This window comes from Tympanuchus pallidicinctus, unplaced genomic scaffold (assembly GCF_026119805.1).
Source record: "Tympanuchus pallidicinctus isolate F22 unplaced genomic scaffold, pur_lepc_1.0 scaffold6, whole genome shotgun sequence".
NCBI lineage: Eukaryota > Metazoa > Chordata > Aves > Galliformes > Phasianidae > Tympanuchus > Tympanuchus pallidicinctus.
The window spans coordinates 32,032,123-32,056,264 of NW_026294780.1; the positions used below are offsets into that span (position 1 = coordinate 32,032,123).

General features: G+C 36.0%; 2 protein-coding genes across 5 annotated transcripts in view; both read right to left on the reverse strand.

The window, feature by feature from the left end:
- Positions 1-24,142, reverse strand: part of LOC128092111 (uncharacterized) — a 726,933-nt gene that overhangs the window by 648,817 nt on the left and 53,974 nt on the right. The gene's annotated exons all lie outside the window — the stretch shown is intronic.
- PIBF1 (progesterone immunomodulatory binding factor 1) overlaps positions 1-24,142 on the reverse strand; it is a 135,263-nt gene that overhangs the window by 80,917 nt on the left and 30,204 nt on the right. For all 4 annotated transcript variants that reach the window (XM_052705586.1, XM_052705584.1, XM_052705585.1 and 1 more), the window contains exons 8-9: positions 19,625-19,750; positions 15,600-15,698 (exon numbers count right to left, since the gene is read on the reverse strand). In XM_052705586.1, the coding sequence (XP_052561546.1) occupies positions 15,600-15,698; positions 19,625-19,750 (225 nt within the window). The remainder of the gene's footprint in view (positions 1-15,599; positions 15,699-19,624; positions 19,751-24,142) is intronic.

The window sequence follows — 24,142 nt, forward strand, 5'->3', positions numbered from 1 at the left end:
GAAATATTCATTAGAAAAAGCATTTAGCGTACATGTTGAAACAAAAGACTACTGCTACTGCACACATTTTTACCAGACTTTATACTTTAAAATATAAGTATACAACACTTGGTGCTCTGTTACCATTCTTTCTATGAATTCAAGTTTCCACAGCTCTAATGGCATGTACAATTCCCATTTTACTTTTTTCACTGACTTAAACTCAGTTTGTGCAGCTTCAAAAAAACAAAAAAAAACAAAAAACCCACACAAAATAGAGGTTGGAACTGTTTAAAAGAATACCGAAGAGCAAAACAAATCTGAAGAAAAAAAAAAGGACCATTTGACATAGAAATGACTCCAAGTGTGTAAATATATCTATCTACAGTACTCTCAAATATTTAGAGCATTTCTTTCATTCTCTGAGGAAACATTTCTTTGTGCTCATTTTCAATGTTGAAATCGTTTTTTTTGGAGATTCTACCAAATTTTTTGAAGTTTCTGCAAAGTTTTATAATCTATTTAATGGAATTAAATTGTTATTAAATATGCAATAAAGATGAAATTACAACATGAAAGATGTCTAAAGTGAAAGGCAATGTTCTTGAGCACAATTCAACGGGAAGAAATAGAATTCAAATTTTTCACAGTTCTAGAAAAAATTTATATGAACCTATGTTGTACTTGCAGAACTATTCTGCTGTCATTTTTTAAAATGAAAATTCAGTTATTGTTTAAAATATTGATATATACTTCCTCTTATGTTAGATTATGCTTCACTTTATACAAATTTTATTTTTATTTTGGGAAATGCATTATGGTTCTAGCTTATAAACAAAATGAGTTTAGTATTTCAGAGGATTTGTTTTGAAAATGATCATGAGCTATTTTAGAATTAATATGGCAGTAAAGAGAATGACTACACTAAACATTTATAGAACATGGAATAGATACCAAATGTGCACACATGCAAGATCAACAAAGATAATCTTTTTTAGTGATCAGCATTCACACATATAAATTAATCTTTGTCATTCCATAAGAATGCACTAGCACACCAATAAATGCCCCAGGAGTTTTTAATATGAATCATGTGTTACAATTTGTACTGCTGGCATCTTGGCATCAATATGAACATACAAAGATTTATTTTGCAGGATGCTATGTGGAGTAGGAAAGCAACAGAATTATGAAACTGCTAAAATCGCAAACATTATAGAAAAATGACTATTACTAAAACAATAAGAGAGTTTGAGAATTTAAGAAGCGATGCTTAAAAATGCCTTAACATTATGTAGGCAAGCTATAATACATGGGTAAAATAATAATTGGTAGAAAGTGAAACATATTTTGAAACTGCTAACTATCTATACTATGGTGTTCTGAAAACCCGGAGTGTATTGAAAAGGCATTCTTCCAGATAAAACATTTTCTGCTTAACAGGACCTAGAAAGGTAGACCACATGGCTAGTAATTACAAAACAAATCCGAGTAAAACCTATGGACTTCTAAAAATCAAAAAGTAATGCTAGTCAACATTTTCATTATTATTAAAATTGGTAGATTTCTAATTTATGAAAACAGAAAAATTAAGAGAGGCAGAGTAATTTGTTTCATGCTTTTTTGTGACTAGTGAATACAGAAAAAAAAAATAAATAATGAAAAAGACAAAAACAGAAACCCTTGGACAGGTTTGTAAGAACTGTTACAAGACAAAAAAACCCAGACAAGGAATCAACTTACAAGTATTCTCAGTTTAGTGAATCTTACATTTTTCCCAATTCAATAATGAAAATTCACATTGACTAGAAACATATACTAGAGCCAAAATTGTAAGTTTTGAGATTTCTTTTCCTTTTTCTAAGTAATTCAGTTTTTGTTTCCTACTGAGGCATTGCTGAATTGTTGAACAATTTTTTTAAAAAAATTAATGTAGATGAAAAACATGTTTCAGTAATCTTTGCTCAGGCAATTGTGTTGTATCTCAGGACGGAAAAATAGAAATGAAACCTTCTTACTGCCAATCTCTCTTATCCTGCTGACCTAAGATTGCTTTCTATTTCATATCAACCGAATTTCACTAAAGGTAGTTTTCAAAAGCTTCAAATTCTTTCTTTATGAAATTGCTGTAGGGGTTACATTAATACAGATTCTCTGACATTCATGTGACATCGCCTTTTATTGTATTATTGCACTAGCTGCTTATAGTTTCTAAATTAAAGAGTGTTATTTGCCTACATAATATAGTTAATTGCTATAACCGCTGTATACATTTATGACAACTAAGAACAGAAATACATGATAAGGATAATGTTCTGTACAGTTCTTCTTCTACTTCTGAGTACAAACAAAGATAATAAAAATATTAATTTTGCCAGTTCAGTGTCACACCACAAATACATGTCCTGTCCATTTCATGCTAAAATGAGTCCATGGTAACACTTAAACAATCATTTATATTGTAGCCAACTATCTCAGAACTACTAAGAAATCAGTGACTACAACAGCTGAGTATTTATGTACCTGAACGTGCTTTATCTTCTGGCTTAGAATTTGAGCAAAGAGATTCTATGTGCACCAAAACAGATTTTTGCTTACAATCTCTCTAATGCCGTTTATCATCCTGGCTAATGTAATGAAATACAGTGGCAGCAACCTCAAAATAATTGACAATAAAAGTGCTTTGAAGATCCTTATTAAAAACTGCCTACTTTTCTTATTTGGTTATTTCCAAATGTAATATGAATTCCTCCTATACTTCAGCTTGTCCAGAAATCTGGTACAACAGTTATTGTGAGAAATTTTGCTGCTGTTCTTTTTCTCCTTGCTTGTCCATTAAATAAAAATAAACAAATAAGTAAATAAAAAACAAAAAAGAGTAAAGAATGCTTTTATCCTCTATATAAGCAATGGAAAGGTGGCTATATACATAATTCTACAAATTCATTATGCATTTGGAGTTGTGATTAAACTTGTCAAAATTTACAGGTTTGACTCAATTATTCCCCCACTCATGTCTTAAGAATTCCATCTAGTTTAACTGCTGCTTCAAAAGTGCAAATGCTATTTGTCAACCCTGTGAACATCCAAATACCCTATTTGATACTGGATGCTTGTGTTTAGGACATTAAACATTTTTATGCTGTATTCTGTAAAATCTTCACAGAGAAGCTGATGGAGGAAGGTTGATAAACAGTGTGAAGTGGACTGAAAACTAAACGGTCAGGTAAAGGGGCTAGTGGTCAGTGGTATGAAGTCTAGTCGGACGCCAGTAACTAACAGTGTACCCAAAAGGTCCAGTCCTGTTCAACATAATTAATGTTAGTGATCTAGAAGATGGGGCAGTGCACCCTCAGCAAACTTACTGATGACACAAAACTGAGTGGAGAGTGACTGTTGTACCAAAGGGTTGTACTGCCATCCAGAGGGGGACAGGCCAGGCCAGGTCTGACAATAACTTCATGAAGCTCATCAAGAAATGCAGAGTCCTGTAGCAAGGGAGGAACAACCCCAGAACCAGTATAAGCTGGATGCAGATCAGCTGGAAAGCAGCTCTGCAGAAAGATACTTGCAAGATCTGGTAGACATCAAGTTGAACAGGAGTTAGTAGTGTGTCCAGGATGCAAAGAAGGCTAGTGGTATCCTTAGCTGTACCAGGCAAAGTACTGCCAGCAGGTCAAGAGAAGCAATTCTTCCCCTCTGCTGAGCACTGGAAGGCTGGATCTGGAGTATTGTGTCCAGTTCTGTGTCCACTGGTACAGGGACATTATGGAGAGAGCCCAATGAAAAGTCATGTAAATTATGATTCTCTGAAAGTCTGAGAGACTTAAGACTGTTTAGCCTGGACAAGGGAAGAATCAGCAAGAACATTGTCAATGAACATGCATATCTGATGGGAAGGTGCAAAGAGGATGGAGCAGTGCCCAGCGGTAGAATCAGAGGCAACAGATAGAAACTACAACACAGGAAGTTCCCTCAGAACACCAGGAAGCACTTATGTACCGTGTGGGTGATGAGAGCACAGGCTGCCTAGAGGTGAACAGGTATCTATGTGTAAGTTAGGTCCTCAATATAACCAATGAACCCTGCAGCCCTGAAACAGCAACTTTTATTTGGTCAGCTGAAAAGCTCTCTAAACCTCGCTAACTGCATTTACTAAGTCTCTTACTGACTATAACAATATCTTGTACATTTGCAACTCTTCTTAGTACACTTGCATTTAGATGAGTTGTAATGTTTAGAACCTTCCAGAATGATGTGCCTCTCTAATAAGCTGGAGGGTGATTTACAAATGACTAACATAACCATATAAAAACAAGTAAGAATGCATATACAAATCCAGGACTTAGAGCAGGCCTAGAAAACAGAAGACACTAACTATTCTGACCCAAAATCCAGATGCTTAGAGAGAGAAGAAGGAGCAAAAAGATCTAGATACATCACATGACTTCGGGATAACTGAACTATTAATACGATCCAGCTATGCAAAAAGCATACAATTCCAGGAATCACTATGGTACATCCAGTGGAAATGATGGTATCATAAAAGATACAGCAGGAAATTAACTGGAACACTTCAGATCTATGTTGAAGTAAGGTCAAGATTAAACAAAATGCTACTCATATGTTGAAGACAAAAAGGAACCTATCCCATGAGAAATGAGATAAGCTACAGTAGAAAAATCAATTCTGACAAGGACTTTTATGAGCAGGTAAGCATCCAAAACAACAGATATTTAAGGACTAATGCTGGCACAGAACCACTTGCTAAAATCCAGGAAAATAACATTATAACAGGAATTAAAATCTCATCTGAACACTGACAACTAAAATAGCTCCCACTAGGAATAGTGGAAATTTGTTTAATTTATGAAAATATGATTATAAGAAATGACAAAAGAATGAAACATCCTGGAGGTTCATTCTCTGTAAAGTTTGTAAGGCTTATAAATATTACAAGTAAACTTTCTTATTTCCAGTATCCACATCAGTGTTTTTATTTAAATAATGGAAAAATAAATGCAAAAAGCCTTACAGCTGTAAGTGTGTAAATATAACTTTTCTGAAATGTGTATTTTAACTGTATTTTTATGATTTTGTGTGTATTTGTACGATTAGATTTCACAAAACCAAAAATAACTTATTGTTCTCTTTTGCACCATTTTTTTTTTGCACCAAAAGCACTCTTTTGCTTTGACCCACACAGAGTTAACTCATAGCAACACTTGCTGCCAGTTGTTCAGGCAAATGGACTAACATCCTAGTAACAACAAGTAACTAGGGAGAAAGAGAGGGAAAGGACCAAAGTCTTGAACTTCCTGGATGAGTGCTCGCAACATGTTAAAAAAAGAGGCAAGCTTAGCAATTACCACTACTAACAGTGCTCTGGAGTGAACTCAGTTCTATTGCATGAGTTAGCTACAACCTAATAAAAAAACACCCTCCAGGGACTTGAACAGAGTTCAAGCACCTTCCTGCCCTTATCAAAATAAGTACTTAGGTTTCCAAACCAGGACACTTCCGAGTATGTACGCCGAATTCCATCCAGATGTGCTCCAACTTGGAATTCAGGCTGATTTTAAGTGCCTCTGAGGTTAGGTGGTGCTTGAAAACAAAAGGTATTGGTAAGACTTCAGTGGAATCTAGTCAAGGAAAATCTGCCCCCAGATGTTACTGTGGCAACCTGCTGGAAAACCATTAGTACGTGCAAAATCTGTACTCATCAACAATGCACTAAAATTTAAATATAGTTATGCATACTTTCCTTAACGGTATTGTTATACATTTAGAACCAAAGAAACTTACATGTATGTGAAGTACATAATTAACATGAGCTAATTTTGAAGCATGTCTTCCCACATTTTGCAGGTTCATTAATGAGATTTAATCCTCTGTATAATCACAACTGTATATATAAACTCAATGAACTTTCTCTACTAATCATGGAATACACTACAGTTCATTAAAAAAAAAAAAACTGTACTTACAATGAAAAAGTTTAATTTAATGATCAACATCTGACAAATATTTAAATATTCTGTATAGAACAGGACTCAGTAAGAATGTTGGTGAAGGACAAGGGGAAACAGTTTTGAACTGGAAGATGATAGATTTAGACTAAATATTAGGAAGAAATTCTTTACTTTGAGGGTGGTGAGACACTGGAACAGGTTGCCCAGAGAAGTTGTGAATGCCTCCTCTCTGGAAGCATTGAAGTCCAGGCTGGATGGGGCTATGAGCATGGTCTAGAGGGAGGTGTCCCTGCCTATAGCAGGAGGTTGGAACTAGGTGATCTTAAAGATCCCTTCCAACCCACACTATTCTATTATTCTGTGATCTGAGCTAATCATGTAGACTTCTTTTCTAAGCCAGTGGGGGAAAACAAGTATTTTGTAGGCATGACTTATTTCATCCCAGTGCAAGAATGTGAAGTTAAACAAGAGTGCTGCAAGTCACATCCATGTTGCACTTAACTGCTTTTCTCAAAAATTAATTTCCAAATTCATACAAAGTCCATCAGTCGATTACATTTAAAAATAAAATCTGAAATGGTGTTACGAACTAAACAGACTTTTACTAGGAAACAAAACCACAGTATTTTCAAGGGTTCTAGTAAAGCATCAGCCAAAAAATTAACTGGTAAAAATATTTTAGAATCAAAAAGAGGTATTCACCTTGACTAAGCAAAATGCATAGAAATTAAGATTGATAAGATTCACAGTTTCAGCCTCTGAAAATAGCTGGACAGAACTATGTGGGCAGAACAGAGAAATGGACTTTACCACCACTAATACACTGCCTTCAATTACTAAATCCCTTCACACAAGTCTTGTGCCTGCTTGGCACTGATAAGTCTTCCAAAGAGTAAGACTGGCAAATAGCATGAATCCTAAACAATAAAGTTTTCAAGACTGCTCTTTTGTCTCTTCTCATTTTCATTCTCATTATGGCTTTTTCCCACCCCTCATCCTTATTACATTTCCTCTTCTGCCTACCATTAATTTTTTGTAAGCTTCATAACAAATATAGTAGAATATTGTCTCATTTTCTCTCACAAAATAATTGACTCTTGATTCCCTAAATTAACTTCTCCCAAACTTTAAAAATAAAAAAAATTCTCCTGGATGAAAAGTTAAATGCATTCAAGACAATGGAGGATGTTACAGGGTTTTGAAGTAGGTTTCCTATATATGTTACATGGCACAACCAATGGAAAAAGGATTTGGGGAAATATACAATGAAAGCCTTAGTAATCCAAGTTTAAAATGTTTAAAATGTTTTCCCCATCTTCTTCTGCTTCTATTAAAATGCTGAAGATATTTTTAAGGGTAGCAATTACAGTAAGAGCAACTTAGTGATAATATTGTGTTGCAATGTGGAATACATGCATATGGTTAAAGCTGGAGGAGAGAACCACAGATTTGCAAAGTTAGCCCTACTGTGAATATCAGACTGGCAAAACAAATGCTGCCAACAACTGGACAAAATTTAGGATGGCATCCAAATCCAGACTACAGAAATGGGAGTGCATCTAAACATAGGGTATCAACAACTGAGTATTTAAGCTCTCATCATAATAAATTTTCCAGACACCAGAAAACCAAGACAGGAAACTGAAAATAACAAATATTATTTAAGTAACTGATAAATAAAAATATTAAAATATTTTCTGACAAATGAGGTGGTTTTTTTTTTTTTTATTTAATCTAACTATGCCTGTTATGTCTTCCTAATTTTCCTCCCACTCTACTCCTGTTACTCTTAATTTTCTTTTAAACATATGAGCTATTTAGTAATGAGTTTTAATATTCGAATTATGAAATTGCCAAGTTTACACATTAAGGAGCAGATTAAGGTATAGAATAACACATGGCATAATAACATCATTTTAAAACAGAGATGGCAATAAGAAAATTGTAGACTTAAAAATAAAATAGCATGAAATTTTACAAGGTTCAGTTTGCAAAGAAAGCTACCACTTGCTTGGCTAAAACAATCCATTTAACAACACTTTGTCTATAAAACTCAAGCATCTGATTTCTTGAATAGTTAAACTGAAACATGCTAAAGATAATAACAAACATCATCATCATCAATAACAGCAACAAAAAGATCTCTGCAAATGATTTTAGGCTTATCACAAAGAACACTTCTGCATTCTAAAAGGTCTATTCACAGTCATCATGTTAGTAGATTATTTGGAAGCAGTTTCTAAAACTGGATGCAAAGCTCATTTACATGCATCTGCCAAGTTTTAAAATGTTTTAGAAGCTAAACTAAAACATGATGAAAATGACTCACTGTGGTATCAGAATATGTACTGTAGGAAATAAGAACTCATTTGCAAGTGGGAGAAATGCACTCACACTTCATCTGTGGGAATTCACTAGACTGCCCTTCCAGTAAACATTATATTTTAAAATAATGACGGAAAATATGCTTCCTTTAACTGGAGTTTATGAAAAGATTTAGACAGCTGGCATTACAAAAGAGACTTACAAAGATAAATGTAAAAGCTGTTTTTAAAAATAACTCACAAATCACTTTGCCAAAAGATAGCAACTTTACAATACTAAAAAAAAAGATTGCCATTATTTTTGCATATTTCAATGGACAAATTAAAACTGCTTTGTCCTTTTGAGAAAATCAACAAAAGAAACGCTAGAGATTGCTTTAAGAAGTAAATAAAACAACCAACCAAACAAGCACATTAGCAGGCACACTGATTGCCACAACATAGCTACCTTCTGTTCATTTGCACATTTTAATGAAGCAAGTATCTTGCAGCAAATGAACTACTTGAAAAAGCTATTTCTTTATTTTAATGGAGAGAAGCCATCCAGCTCCAAGAAAATAAACCTGATATTTACCTCATTATCTACGCATACGGAATGCTTTGTAAAAAGCCCAAAACTTCAACATAACACAGAAATCAGACCCAGAATCCAGAACCTGTGAATGGGAACAGTGTCATAAGCAACAGCACTGGAATGTGCAAATCCAAGCCACAATCTTATAAAAAGCACACCACCTGTAGTAAAAAAGTCCTTCACGAATATGCAACAAAAAAAAATGTAATATTACAAAGATGATCAGGGGGTTGGAGCACCTCCCCTACAAAGACAGGCTACAAAGACAGGCTCATGGAGCTGGGCTTGTTCAGCCTGGAGAAAGGAAGGCTGCGGGGTGACCTCATTGCAGACTTTCAGCACCTAAAGGGAGCCCATAAACAGGAGAGGAATCAACTCTTTGAAAGGGTTCATAACTGCAGGACAAGTGGAAATGGTTGTAAGTTGAAGGAGGGAAGATTTCGGTTGGATGTCGGGGGAAGTTCTTTACAGAGAGAATGGTGAGGTGCAGAAATAGGCTGCCCAGAGAGGTTGTGGATGCCCCATCCCTGGAGATGTTCAAGGCCAGATTGGATGGGGCCTTGGGCAGCCTGGTATTAAATGGGGAGGTTGGTGACCCTGCATGTAGCAAGGGAGTTGGAGATTCATGATCCTTGAGGTCCCTTTCAACCCTGGTCATTCTGTGATTCTGTTATTCCTCATGTAGTTCTAGATGTAAAGATCTTATAATTATAAGACATCAATCTAAGCTTCATCTAATTTCGGGCATCTCAAAGAGACATAAAATTTAGATCAGTCACCTTTTTTTTAATCCTAGAGAAATAGTGTATACCGAGTATGGTTGGAGATTTGACAGTCATTTATATGTCTGAAGTTAGGGAGCATGAAGAGAAGAATGAGGGCTTCTAATTACTTTCACTACTCACAGTATCATTTTGCACAATCAAAATGTTTTCTTTTTCCCATAGGGATTTGAATAGGAAAAATTCTTCCTCTCTCTACAATCCAAAACCAATTCTAATGATTTTGGCAACCAAGAAAAAATGGGAAAATGCAACTTTCTAAATCATCTTTAAGCTTATTATCTAGAGCTGTTTCCTATCCCAGAGAAGCCACAAGTAACATTAAGCAAAATTTCAGAAGGAATGAATCAGATGAATCACTGTTTTTATCTGTTTACCCATGGCAATGGACGCCTTCCATGAAACAGAATATCCTTGAAAACAACTGCAGAGTTCCACATTGAAGCTTAAACTACATTAAGATATATGCAGTAGTATTTCTGTTACAATATTAGCTACAAGTTGCAGCATTTTTACCATGTATTTAGTATGCAAATATTTTAAAAGATATACAAATAGACAGTAACAGTAGTTAAGGAAATTAAGGGCACTTTACATTTCATAATTTACATTTGATATCTAAGTTATGAAATCTAACACTTTATAAAAACACTAAAATGACTGAAATGTGTATGTATTTTACATGGCACCCAAGCTTCATCTCAGAGGAACTTACACAATATCTCCAATACTTTTATTTCCACAATTCTGCCATTCCACAATTCTGCCATTTGATTATGAAGGTTAAAATGCTTACTCACTCTTAAGAGAAAGTTTCTTGAGTTTTCCTGCCTGCAAGTATTTTTATTCTGTAGGTGAGAAGCTGATAGAAGCTACAGATTTTTTTTGCTTCTGGATTACCTAGTAAGGGCACATGCATACACAATCCCTATGTTCTTCATGCTTCATCAAAAATGTCTGTGCAGACTGTGTGCAACATCATCTCCAGTCATCATCATCAGCTTCATTTCAATTACAAAAACTTGCTAACAAGCAGAGGTAATATGAAAGGAGTAGACAACATATGTTCACATGAGCAATTTCTAAGAATTTTACCTAGCACTATGGAGATCTACAAAAGAAGTTTTTTGTTTGAAAATCTGCCTACAACTCTATCAGATGTACTCTTCCATACCACCTCTGGTAGATTTGTTCAATTCCTCGCACCGCACCTTTTCTCTGGAATTACAAATACTCTCACTAATCATCACCAGCAGCAACCTCCCCACTTTAATTTAGAGCTGTTCTCAGAGCCCCACTCTGAATAAATAATCCCATCTCAATTAAGTCTGGCTGAACTTTGGCTTGTAAGTAACTTTTTTTTTTTTAGATATAAAAAAACACTTCACAACTGTACACTCACTGATATAAATATCTCAAACTAGTACCACCCCATTCTGGTATCCCCAGGACTCAAACATCACAGTACACCTAAGTGCCAATACTGCTACATACTATTTGCTAAAAATTCTGCTAACATGTCACAAGGATCCCCCAGACCAAGTTATTGCTTAGCAAGAAATTAAACTCTGGTTAACTATGCATTAAACATTAATTGCGCATTCATTTTAGTTGCTTCACAGAATATTCTTACGGTTAACCAGATAGTCACATAAGTAGGCATTACTGTGCCACCAGCTTATTTAGCTAAAAAACCAGAAAGTATTTAAGCAGCTTTCCTTAGCGTAAGCTAAAGGACACAGACATCTCAATATCTCGCATGCGATGCAGTATTTCAGTGTTGATGGCATATAGTTTAAAAAAAAATTTGCTGGTCCCTGAATGTAAACAACTCTGACCAAAGAAAATAATAGCTAGAAATAAGATCATGCAAAAAGGAAGTCAGTTCTTCAGCCCTGATTTTCCTATTCTCTTCCTGGTCAACAGACAGATTGATCTCACAGAGAGAGCAAACATTACACAGGATGACAAAGACTCTCATGATGGTTTCATCAGTTGTAAATACCACCTGTAAATACCATATTGTCCCTTTTCTTTGGTAAGTCTTCAATATAATTATCATCAGTTAGGGGTATCCCAATACTGGATAGACTACTGTCAAAGGCAAACAGCTCCTGGTAGCTCATGGCTTGGCTCAAAATACCTTGGCTCAAAGAGGTATATTGTTTTGGTAGCATTCATGAACACAAGCATGATGGTTCCTCGTTTACAGAATGCTCATCAAACAGACTAGCTATCCTCCACTGTATAACAATGTGCTAATGTTTTTCATATTGTTGAGTGTTACTTGCATCAAACAGGTGTCACTACCAACAAGTGAGGAGTAGGCTAAGAGTAGCAGTTAGTTTCCCATTTATACCTCTTCCTCAACAGTTTGAATTTGACTCTGTGGATGACAAGCTCTGCCCAAAGTTGAGATAAACGTTAGTCTCTACGTCTAATATTCTGGGGAGTTTCCCATGGGTTTACTAGGAGGTCTGCAAGATGATGAGGCTTTAACTCCCTTCTCAGACCACCATATAAACACCTAGTTAGACAAACTGTTCTTTACCAGTTATCCAATTAAGAGGAAGGTGATCAGATTCCGAATTTACCCACTTGATTCTAAAACGCGTATTGTTATTGAGATACTAAGACTGAAGAAGTGTGTATCATAATGGTCTGATTCACCCTCAACTTTAGTTAGGGTTCTGTCAAAATGTTTTGAATGTTACACGGAAGACAGCTTCCTGAAAGTACGCCCAGAGGAAAAACACAGAACGATTTTAATTCCTAACTTAGATTTAGATGTCCTTTGTGCTTTAAAGCTACCAGATCTGTTTCAGGCCTTATCCCATACTACTTGTATTATACATTACATGCCATGCAGCAACAGAATTTTGAAAGATGAAATGATAATCTAAACGTGATGGCTACAATAACAGATTTTACAGTCAGAATGCTATAGTTTTAATAACGTTGAAACTTAATGCTAAGATAAATAAATAAACAGTAGTAGGTAGTTCACCGAAGACAATGACGAAAAGAGGCTGAATAAGCTGGATAATATAACAGAATTGTCATATAATGAGCTGAAATACTAGAAAACTGTAATAGTTAAGTGAGTGCCTGAAAATTGTGGTGACTGAGACAGCTGATTTCATGGTACATATTTACATTCCTTATTCAAGGTTTTTAAAGGGATACAAAGCACATACAATAAACAGTAAGAAAATTCCCAGTATTTTACAGCTTCTGTTCAGTTTTACATCGAGTAGCTGCAGTGTATCAGAAAATAAGTCTATGTAGCCTGGTAATACTGTCCTCAACTATGGACAAAAATGTGTATTTTGATCAAGAAAAATGTCTGCGAACATTGTATTTCTTCTTCTCCTGCTAGTATTTAACTATTACCAATTTTCAGCACATCTAATTTTATGAGTCCAAACACAAAACAAGAAAAATCACTTCAAGTACATCCCATGAGCAGCAATGAACTAACTGAAGAAGAGTTGAGATTTTCTTGTTTGATCACTAAAAAAAGATTTTATTTAAAAAAAAAAACACACAAGAAAACAAAATATAACCAAAAATACACCTGCATACTGCATAGGTGTTTCCTTGCTATTCCCAATATTTCTGATTTTTTTTTATAAAACCAGTTTCCACAGATACACAGATAAAGCTGAGCTACAGTTCTGGAAGAAGAAATTATACTCCTCAAGGTTTAAAAAAAGTGAATAATCAAAGGAGTTTTCTGTTGGCTTGCTTTCTGGTAAGGAGATTAAAGGCCATTATTTTGAAAATAATACTTAAGAAATATTCAAACTAAGAAAAAGTTGGCATACATTTAGTATTGCGACTTAGCCTTGCAGTAGAAGATGGAAGCATAATTAAGTGACCCTCTCCATTCAACCTCAAAACATTCAATTGAGTTAATTGAGTTCATATAGCTTTAAAATTAGAAACAGTAATAATATCAGCAACTTGAAGCAAAATGAAAACATTTCTATTTGGTCATCAATTTCCTTCAAGGTTTAACATTGACAGCAATTTAATCCAAAATATTGATTTTTTAATTTCATTGGAGGTAAATGAAGCATATTCTCACACAGAATTCACAACTGTATAGTACCAAAGAAGAAACAAATACTACATCCTAACATCACAGTGATCTACTCTGAGGTAGAAACAGCAGATTCTTTACCAATATAGCCTTCCACAAATACTATCATTAAGTACTTTATCAGCATTTGTAAGCAGCTATTTGCAAAAAGCTATTGCTTTTTTTTATTATTATTATTGCTTATATCAGTAAGCAAAATGGAAATAACTGCACCTGACTGGTAAATTGGGCATTAGTTACACTTCTGATCACAAGATTTGCCGGGGGCTTAATTTAACCAGAATTCAGGCCAGTCAACATTCCACATAATCCTGAAGCTTTCAAACATGTTTGCTTATATAGATTATGATACCAGTGGAAACTATGATGAGTCAACTTGTTTTCAATAAAGCAGAGCTAACTGTTATATTCACTTAAATACAATGATGGACAACACAAGTATTCCTTTTTTATTCGTGGATGTTCTGGTTATGTTAGAAAATTTCTTTGTTATATAGAACTGTAAATTCAGACGTTGGAATTTTTCATTCCATCTTATTATGTGAATTTATTATTTTGCAGTACAATTTTGATAAATTATTTGGAATGTGGAGAAAGTCAGAGTCTTGACAACTCTACGGTCTTGGAAGAGTGGTATTTTTAAAGCTATGCCTTTATTTTAAAGATGTGAAATATGGCCTTTTCATTTTCCTAAACAGATTTAAAAAAAAAACAACAACCCTATTCATCTGGGGAGTAACCTGTTGCTTTGAACTCCCAAAATTGTACTAATCAACATTTTAAGAGTGGAAATAGGAGTTTTATTTGAATACTTATTTATGGAAAAAATTATAGTAGGATGGAAGCACAAGTGTATTAACCAAGATGATGACAAATAGTAAAAAAAAAAAAAAAAAAAAAAGACACATCACATGAGTGATCCTGGGGCAATGTAGATCCTTCACTAGTATTATCACTTAATGTAGTTATGCATTAAAAAAAGGTTTTTAAGTAATTTGTGCCTATGCTTAAATTAACATTTTATTGTTAATTAACAGATTATTAAGCACAGCTAAAAACATCTCCAACCAAACAAGTTTACATCAAGTACTTCCTTTAACAAGATGACTGAGTGGCATAGCTGGTTAAAGCACTGTGCTTTTCTTTATAGAACAAAGATGTTGATAACAAATCAAGCGCAAAGATTAAGCACATATGATGAACTTACCCTGAACAGCTTTGATTATGGTCAGTAGTTTTAAATTAGCCCATTATTTACCGTGTCTAATATTCTAAATTTGCAAAAAGCGAAGGTGCTGCAAAGCAAGATAGCAAACTGCTTGTGAATCAGCAGAGAATAACAGTTTTCCCCTATCGATATGAATAGAATTGCAGCTTCATACAGATACTGTGCTTTACATATTGAATATGAAAGAGGGAGGAAAGAGAGCAGTAAGAAGCATGTAATAAGCATAACAGTTCATGACTGTTGCTCTTTATCCACACTTTAGAAAAAGTCATCATAATAGATAACTTTACATCTTCAACCAGAAAAAAAAAATAAAGAAGTTCAGAGTTTGAGCACTTCTATGGCACAGCATGAAATACACCTTTTCTGTGAGAGGCATAATGACGGCTGCCTGTCTTTACAGGATTGTGAGAGAAGAATCAAATGTCCACATTGTTACCATGCTGGTAATGGGAAAAAAAAAACAAAAAACAACCTACTAGAATTAAATCTGTAACTTCATTTAAACAAAATTCTTGTAATTCAAATTATTCTTTGTAAGCAGAAAGACACACTGGTCATTCCTCTTCCTTAAAACTTTGAGTATAAATGTACTTGCATTTTAAGATTTATTTTCATTTTTAAAAGATACTTACTGTTCTAAGAGTTGGTCATACTTTCTTAAAGCGTCTCTTTCAGCAGTAACAGCTCTCTCTTTTTCAGCAACAGCATTATCTCTTGCTTCTCTCAAATTTCTGAAGGAAACAGAAGCAATTGTGTCAATATTTGGTTAGACTATTTCATTTTATAGATTACTAATGACTGAGCTTAACTTTAATACTACCTAATTCAATTTTAATAGAGCAATAGATAGACATCTGTCTATATGCCTATTCATTATATTTCATTCTTATCAACAAAATTTCTCATTCTAAAATTCTAAAAACAATGATCAAAGTTCCTATTTTTATGCAGAAATCCATGAATAATTCAGAATACAAGAACTACAAATTAGTTTTTTTGTTTTGTTCTGTTTTTTTCCTGAGAATTAAATGCATTGCAGTAATTGGAATGTATTTATACATGTATATATGAATTTGCATTTACACTTGGTACTTCACTAAATCTATGTTGTCCTCCTAGGTGACATGATTCAAAACTTTTGTGATACAGCAGGAAGATTAGCTGAACATAGAAACCCTACTTGCATACACAACTAATTGGATAGTCAGTCATATAGGTCATTACAAATTGTTGGTGTTTCTGTCTGCCTTTTGCTGTTGTTGAAACTTGCAAACTAGCTCACTTCTACTTCATCTATACATACCAGAACAGTATCACAAGAACTAAGAATAATAAATATAACTCTTATGTTAAAAATGATATAGGTATTAACAGTAGTATTACAGTTTATTGCCACTTTATAAATGGCACTTAGTGCTTATAAGCTGTATGTTTATTATTAAGTATTGTGATACAGCAATAACCACAGAACAGTTTTGCTGAAGGTCTGATCTATATTATGAACATTTTCAAGGATTTTACTTGAAGATATCTACAGTTTGCTCCAGTGATGTGAACACCTTCTGGCATTTTGAATGTATTAGATGTCCTTAGAGATTCCTTTCAGTTTGGCTTCATAAAAAAGGAATCCTGTTTATGGATGAGAGAACGATAACAAAATCTACCTTAAAAATAGAATTATTAGGTTGCAAAATTTACCAGTGAAATTCAGCAATTCATCTTGAGAGTACACTATTTAAACTGGTTCTTGACAAATTGTAAGAATATGGCAGTTAATTCTCTTAACAGCAGTGAGGTTGACCATGTTAAGTTTTAGAGCAAAAGCACAAAGTTGCAATCTTAAGACTAAAGGAAGAGAACTGGATGATAATTAAATGGTAGATGTACAGTCACTTGTTTAGAGAATACACTATTTTGCTTAACCGTTAATTTAAGCAAATGAAAATTATACAGAGAAAAACCAGCATGAGTGAAGTACTACTAAGCAACATGATGGCAATCACAGATGTGATGCAACTTCTGTTGAAATATTTGCAACAGAGCTAGGAAACACATTAGTGACACTGCCAGTTTACAGATCATGAGCATGTTTTTAAAAAAGGTAAAACATCTGATTGCTATACATACAGGCCACATTGAACATCATGTATATGGCAAGCCTATCATACAAGTGAAAATCTCTAAAACTGGACAGGACTACTACCAAATATTCATGAACAGGTCTGGTAAATGAGAAGAAAGAGGTTTTGAATCTTCTGAAGCAAAGTTGGGCTGGTTTGAGCTGACGAGGCTCAAGAGGGCTGAATGTCTTTTAGTGTTCAGAGTGTTCAGAGTGCATTGTTTGGATTCTCAAAAAGGAACTCAGCTAGCAAACATTGAGATGATTTCGACACAAGCTGGTTAACTGGAGACAACCAGGAAACTTGGTTCAAACTAACAATTGTCATTGTATTGCACTTCTCACCCCAAAACTATGCTAGAGTGCATAAATTGGATTCTAGTCAGACTGAAGATCTGCTCACAGAGGGCATCTAACATGCTCAAAATCATTTAACTGTGTTTGACCTAGAGGAACAGACTATAGCTAATCCAGAGTAAAACCTTACGTGGCTAATCCAGGGCTCTGTGAATTCATTCGTGCTTGCTAATGCAAACATCACCAATGATGACTGCAACTGAATAAATGAAACTGATCCCAAGTAAGTTAAGGCTCTAAGTATCATTTTTTAATAGGATTCCCCTCCTCCTTACCCCTTATTTTAGCTTCTTAAACTGACTCATCCAAGTGTAAAACAACTATCAATAAATTCAAGGGAAACATCAGTTCTGTCAGGCTCAGCAAGTAGAAAGGAGTAAGAAGAGCAAAGTATTATATTAGCTCCATGCTTTCAGCTTGAAGATAAAACTAGCATCTTATTTTCAGTCACAGTCAATCAGCATCTCATCACATCACACAACTTCACTACAAATTGCTTTGCTTCCCATTTAGGCTTCCATCTGTCCCACTACTGAAGGGAACTTCAGACAGAAAAGCACCATCTTATGGTAGAATTTTTAATTATTTTATAGAAAGGTCACAAACCAAAAATCATTTTTCCTGCAAAATATGAAATAAAATCTTAGGGACTTACATTTCAAAAGTAATTATTTCAAAGTGAGGAAAAAAGCTTCCACAAATTTATTCCAGGTGCAAACAAAATAACTTTTGATAGCTTTCTCAATGATGTACAGACCCTCATCAAGTCTCCACAAACTTTCAAATCACTCTTTGTAACTGAACATAGATTTGAATACAGGAAGTGGTGTGGATGTGTGTGTTTGTTATATATAAATTTTACTAACACTTGCAAAAGTACACAATGATGTAATATTTTTAATTAAAACCTTCAGTTGGCTAGAAAACAGACAGCAAGAGTCACGTTCTTTTTATACACTTCAGAGCAATAGCAAAGCTGCCTATTAGAAGAACAGATGCTGATGCTACAAATATCTTTTTACTCCAGTCATTTCCTCCTCCACACAAGGCACTTTCAGGACATCTATGATGAGTTCACAATTGTTCAGTGCTCTTCCCATTTTAAGTGAAGACAAGTGTCAAAAAACAAGCTAAGAAAGAAACATACTAAAAATAGTCTAAATCTCTATGGGGATCCCTGAAGACCTATATATGCCTAATATTGCTCATAATTCCATGATATTAAACAAGAAAAGACGTTTAGAAAATTTAGCCTGTAGGTCTTTATAGGACTAGGATATTCTTCGAAAGACAATTTTATAATACTCTACAAGAAAATCACAGAATCACAGAATCACAGAATTGTAGGGGTTGGAAGGGACCTCCAGAAATCATCGAGTCCAACCCCCCTGCCAAAGCAGGTTCCCTACAGCAGGTCGCACAGGTAGGCATCCAGGCAGGTCTTGAACATCTCCAGAGAAGGAGACTCCACCACCTCCCTGGGCAGCCTGTTCCAGTGCTCCGTCACCTCACTGTAAAGAAGTTCTTGTGCACATTTGTGCAGAACTTCCTATGCTGCAGTTTCCAGCCGTTTCCCCTTGTCCTGTCTCCACTCACCACTGAAAACAGTCCAGCCTCGCCATTCTGCCCCCCACACCTTAGATATTTATAGACCTGGATCAGGTCCCCTCTCATTCTTCTTTTCTCAAGGCTGAAAATAATGCTTTTGTGAACGAAAATGCTGTAAGTCAAAGACTGACGTTTAGAAGACGTCTTATTCATTTCTCTCATTTTTTCCTGCATTACTTTCTACATCAATACCTTCCTTCTGATTTCAAGACCAGACCATGACAAAAAAAAAAAAAATCAACAATTTTGCAAAAAAAAATCAACAATTTTGCATGAATTAGTTAACATTACACAGCTGAATAAACTTCAAACTACTAATATTTATGGAGAAGAATTTTAATAGCTATTTTAATTGATGATGTCAGTGTAAATCTGTTTATAATAAATATTCATGATTAACATAACAGTATCGTTAACATAAAAGTCATTTATTGTTAACATTTACAAGATTCACATCAATTTTAAAACAACTTCATTTCTAACTTAATACTCGTCAACTTTGATTATGCCTTAGCACAAAAATACTACTTGCAAATTTCTGCCCTAATTTTGTTATTGCCACATTTTATCTACCTGTTTTCACGCTCATACATCTCTTTCGAAGCACTTCGAAGTTGCTCAATTTCTTGATTTGTTTTCAGTCTTATTTGTTCCAATTCCTCATGCAATCTCTTCTCAAATTCTGTTTTGTAGTGGTCCCTGTAAATAAACACATGACAGAGGAATGTAAAATGAATTGTATGGCCAAAATATCAAAGCATCTGGTACAGCAGTACAAGCGTATTTTACAATTTAATATTTTGATTCTTACTTGTTTTCCTGGTTGGAATACATACCAGCCTATATTGCTCTGTAAATCTACTGAAAATTTTACCAGGAATAACAGCTTTCTGCAAACTGTAAAATATATAAGTAATTTGACATTGATTCATCATGCAATTTAACACTAACCATTTTTGTATAGGGAGGCAAAGAATTTCTGCAAGTGTTCATATTAATTAACCACTGAAAATGTTTTTAATTCCTCATTTTGCAAAATTTTCTGGTTTCTACATCAGTAGGAAGGGTAAATTAACTTAGTAACTCAGAATACTTCCAAGCTACAACACAATATTGATGTGTACTATCTGCACGTCTCATCTGAGTGTGAACATCGCAAGAAACTTTGAAGATTACATGCTGTAGACATTTGTGAAATAAAGCAGGAAAAAAAAAAAAAGATTTGAGTACTCATCCTGTCAATGTCACAAATAAATTACCTGAAATAAATATTTAAGCTTTTAAGCAGAAGATATTAAAAGATTCCAAATTACTTCATTTCAGATTAACATTGTCATCTTCCTTTTTTGTAAATTTGGAAGTTCACATGAGAATGGATAAAACCCCATACAGAATTGCTCTTACAAAACTATAAAGGCTTGTACTGTAGGGTAGTGTGGTTAGGTTGTGGTTGTACTTGATGGTCTTGAAGATCTTTTCCAATGCGAGCAATGCTATGACTCTATCTAACAACTAAAGGGATGTTAATTTCTATAGCATTCAGCTGCTATTCAAGAATAATCAATCCGCAGTGAAGCCACTGTTAGACATTGCAGGTCTGGAAACAGATAAGCTTTTATTATTTTTGTTATATTAAACACGCATTTACAACCATAAAGTATTTTGATTCTAGGATTTGCCGTATGGCTTGTACTTGTTAGAAACCAGTACCTGAGTTCACAAAAAACTCCTTTGCATTAAACAAAAGCTGAAATCATTTACTTATTTTAGAATGCATGCTCTTCAAGTTTTCTTGTTTGCTTTTTAATAAAACACAGAATTTTTGTTGACTTTTCAAAGCAAAAGTAAATATTTCTCCCTTCCTTCCTCGAGTGTACCACTCTTTAGCAAGGTATTTTGTGAAGGTCTTTGATACAGTGAAATAGTTAATGATCCCAAAAAACACATTATACTGGAATGTAAGGTCCCCGCTAGCAATTTTTTTTAGTTCTTCATGTACTGTACATTTCAGTACATACAAAATAAATGAATGGCGAAGGCCATTCAGAATCTCAAGATACAACTCATACAGAATTAACTAGCATTATTTTCTTGGTACTTGGATGACAATGACTTGCTATTAGTATTACTACTTGCTATTACCATAGCTACTTACTATTTCTATAGGTGAAGAAATTAAGACTTTCCCTCCTGTGGCAAGACTTTAAAGTCGCCCTATAGCTGATAATTTCAGTACAGTGCTCTTAAATGCCCATTTAGAAAACAAAGTTTTTTAGTAGTTACAGGAGAATCACATTAAGAACACATCAAGTAAGTTTTAAGTATTACAAGGATACAAGATTTATAGATTTATACAAGTTTGCAGTTACACCTTGCGGTTCAAACAAAAGGATGCAACTGAAGGAAATCTGAACTGGCTTAATTCTCTTAAGCTCAAGAGGATGTTCATTTAATCAACTGGTGTTTGTCACTCTGCAGAGAGGTACTGTGGGTGGAGCTGCACTGCTCAGGTGGAAGGTCAGCTCACAGTGGTGGCTGAGCTCAAGGAGAAGGTGGAGAGACTAAGGAGCTTCAGGGCATGTGAGCAGGAGATTGACTGGTGGAGTAACTCCCTAGTGTGCCAGAGGGAAGGGCGCTGGGAGGATGCCCCCCACAGTGCAGTGGAACCCTTGTCCTGTTGCACTGAGGTAGGGGACCAAAAAGACAAGGAGCGCTGGAAGCAAGTCCCAGTTTGGCATCAGCGGCAACCCCCCTCTCCCCTCTTACTCCCTGTCTCGCTTTCCCAGGTGCCCCTCCATAACAGATTTGAGGCCCTGGATCTTGAAGGAGGAGTAGAATGATAAAATAATGAAAACAGAAGTAATGAATAGTTGGCTTAGAGGCTGGTATCGAGGCAGGAACTTTGGGGACAGTTTACTCAGCCCCTGGCCTGTTGTCCATGGATGGAACTCACCTGTCTCAAAGGGATAAACAAATTCTAGTCAGCAGCTAGCAGGGCTTATCAAGAGAGCTTTACATTAGCTAAGTTGGGGGAAAAGGACAAAACAGAGCTCACCAGAGATGAACCTAATGAAACAATACTGGATCTGGAGGTGAGGCAGATGTCTCAGCTGAAGTGCATCCACAACAATGCACACAGCATGGGCAACAAGCAGGAGGAGCTGGAAGCAATTGTGCTGCAGGCTAATTATGATCTCATTGCTATTACTGAAACATGGTGGGACCACTCTCATGACTGTGATGGATGGTTAAAAGCTCTCCAGAAGGGATAGACAAAGAAGGAAGGGTGGTGGCGTGGCCATTTTATATTAAAGAGTGTTTTGATGTTGAAGAGCTTGGGGTTGGGAATGATAAAGTTGAGTGTCCATGGATATAGAACAGGGAGAAGGCCTGTAGGGCGACATCTTGGTGGGGGTCTGTTGTAGACCACCTAATGAGGATTAAGAGAAGGACGAGGCATTCTATGAGCAGCTTGCCGAAGCTGAACAACCCCAGAACTCGTTCTCATGGGAGACTTCAACTTCACTGATATATGTTAGAAATATAATAAAGTGCAGAGGAAGCAGTCCAAAACGTTTCTAGAGTGTGTGGCAGATAGCCTCCTTACACAGCTGGTATGAGAGCCTACCAGGGTGGTGCCCTGCTAGACTTGTTCTTTACTAACAGAGAAGGACTGATGGGAGCTGTGAAGGCTGGGGACTTGTAAGATATTACTCTGTTAACATCTGTGTCTCAAAGCTTGCTGGGGACACAGATGGACTTGTTCAAGTCCCAAGCAAGGATTGTAAAATCCTTTGTCTGAAGGATACACATGAACAAGTCCAGGCAAGTCCTGGGCAAAGGTTGTGAGATCCTTTGGGGGACGCAGATGGACAAGGCCAGGGGCAACGAGAGTGAGATGAACTGCAGCTAAATAGCTGAGAAGTGCTTCTTTGTGTGGACCTATCTCAGGATGATGGCCATCTCAGGGGGTACTCAATGACTCTTGCTCAAGGCCCATCCTTGTCACGTAGGCAGGAGAACAAGGAGGATAAAAGAGGAACTAAAAACCATGAGGATAGGTTTCTGACAACAGATTCCTCATGAAGAACGGAGGATTTCTGGCAGCAGATTCCTCCTGAAGAAGAAGAGGGATTCCTGATGATCAGATTCCTCATGATGTGACTCCTGCATGCTGTCGAACTCTCCTGTGCCTACTGCCTGAGTGCTGCTGCAGCAGTTTCAAGTATTGGCTCCTCAACTTCTTCGTCTACCTGCCCGCTGCCCAAGGCCGGCCACACTGCTACTCCCCGTCCCCCTGCTGCGTCTGCCTGGGACCATTAAATGCCGTGCAACGGGACGCTGCTGGATCCTGCTGGTGACTATCCCCACTTTACGCAACTCCTGCTTCTTTCCCATCTTTTCTATCTCCCTCCTTCCCGTCCCCGTCTCCCTGATTAGGTTTGGTAATAAACTGGATGGAACAACATATGAACCGTTGTTTCTTAATCTCACGCCGTTGTACAGATATTAAAAGAACCTCATCTCCCTCCTATAAATTGGAGCGAGACAGGACTGTCTTGGGCAGAGCGACCATGAAATTAAAGAGGTTGCTATTCTTGGAGATGTCAGAAGGATGACTGGCAGAACTGCTATCTTGAACTTCCAGAGGGTGGATTTTGACCTGTTCAGGATGCTTGCTGCAGGGGTCCCTTGGGAGTCGCTCCTTAAAGGTAAAGGGGTCCTTGGATGCTCTTCAAGATGGAAATCTTAAAGACACAAGAACAGGCTGTCCCTGAGTGCTGTAAGGCAAGCCATAGTGGAAGAAGACTGGTGTGGATGAGCTGGGAACTATTGTTGAGACTGAGAAAAATACTCTACATCTCAGAGAATCCCAGTCTCTGGAAGAAGGAACAGGCTACTTGGGGAGACTACAAAAAAGTTGTGATGGTATGCAGGAAATTAGGCAAAAGCCCAGCTTGAACTCAGATTGGCCACTGCAGAGAAAGAGAACAACAAATCCTCTTATAAATATATTAACAGAAAGAGAAGAACCATGGAGAATTTCCATCCCTTACTAGACGCAGCAGCAAATGTGACCACTGTGGATAA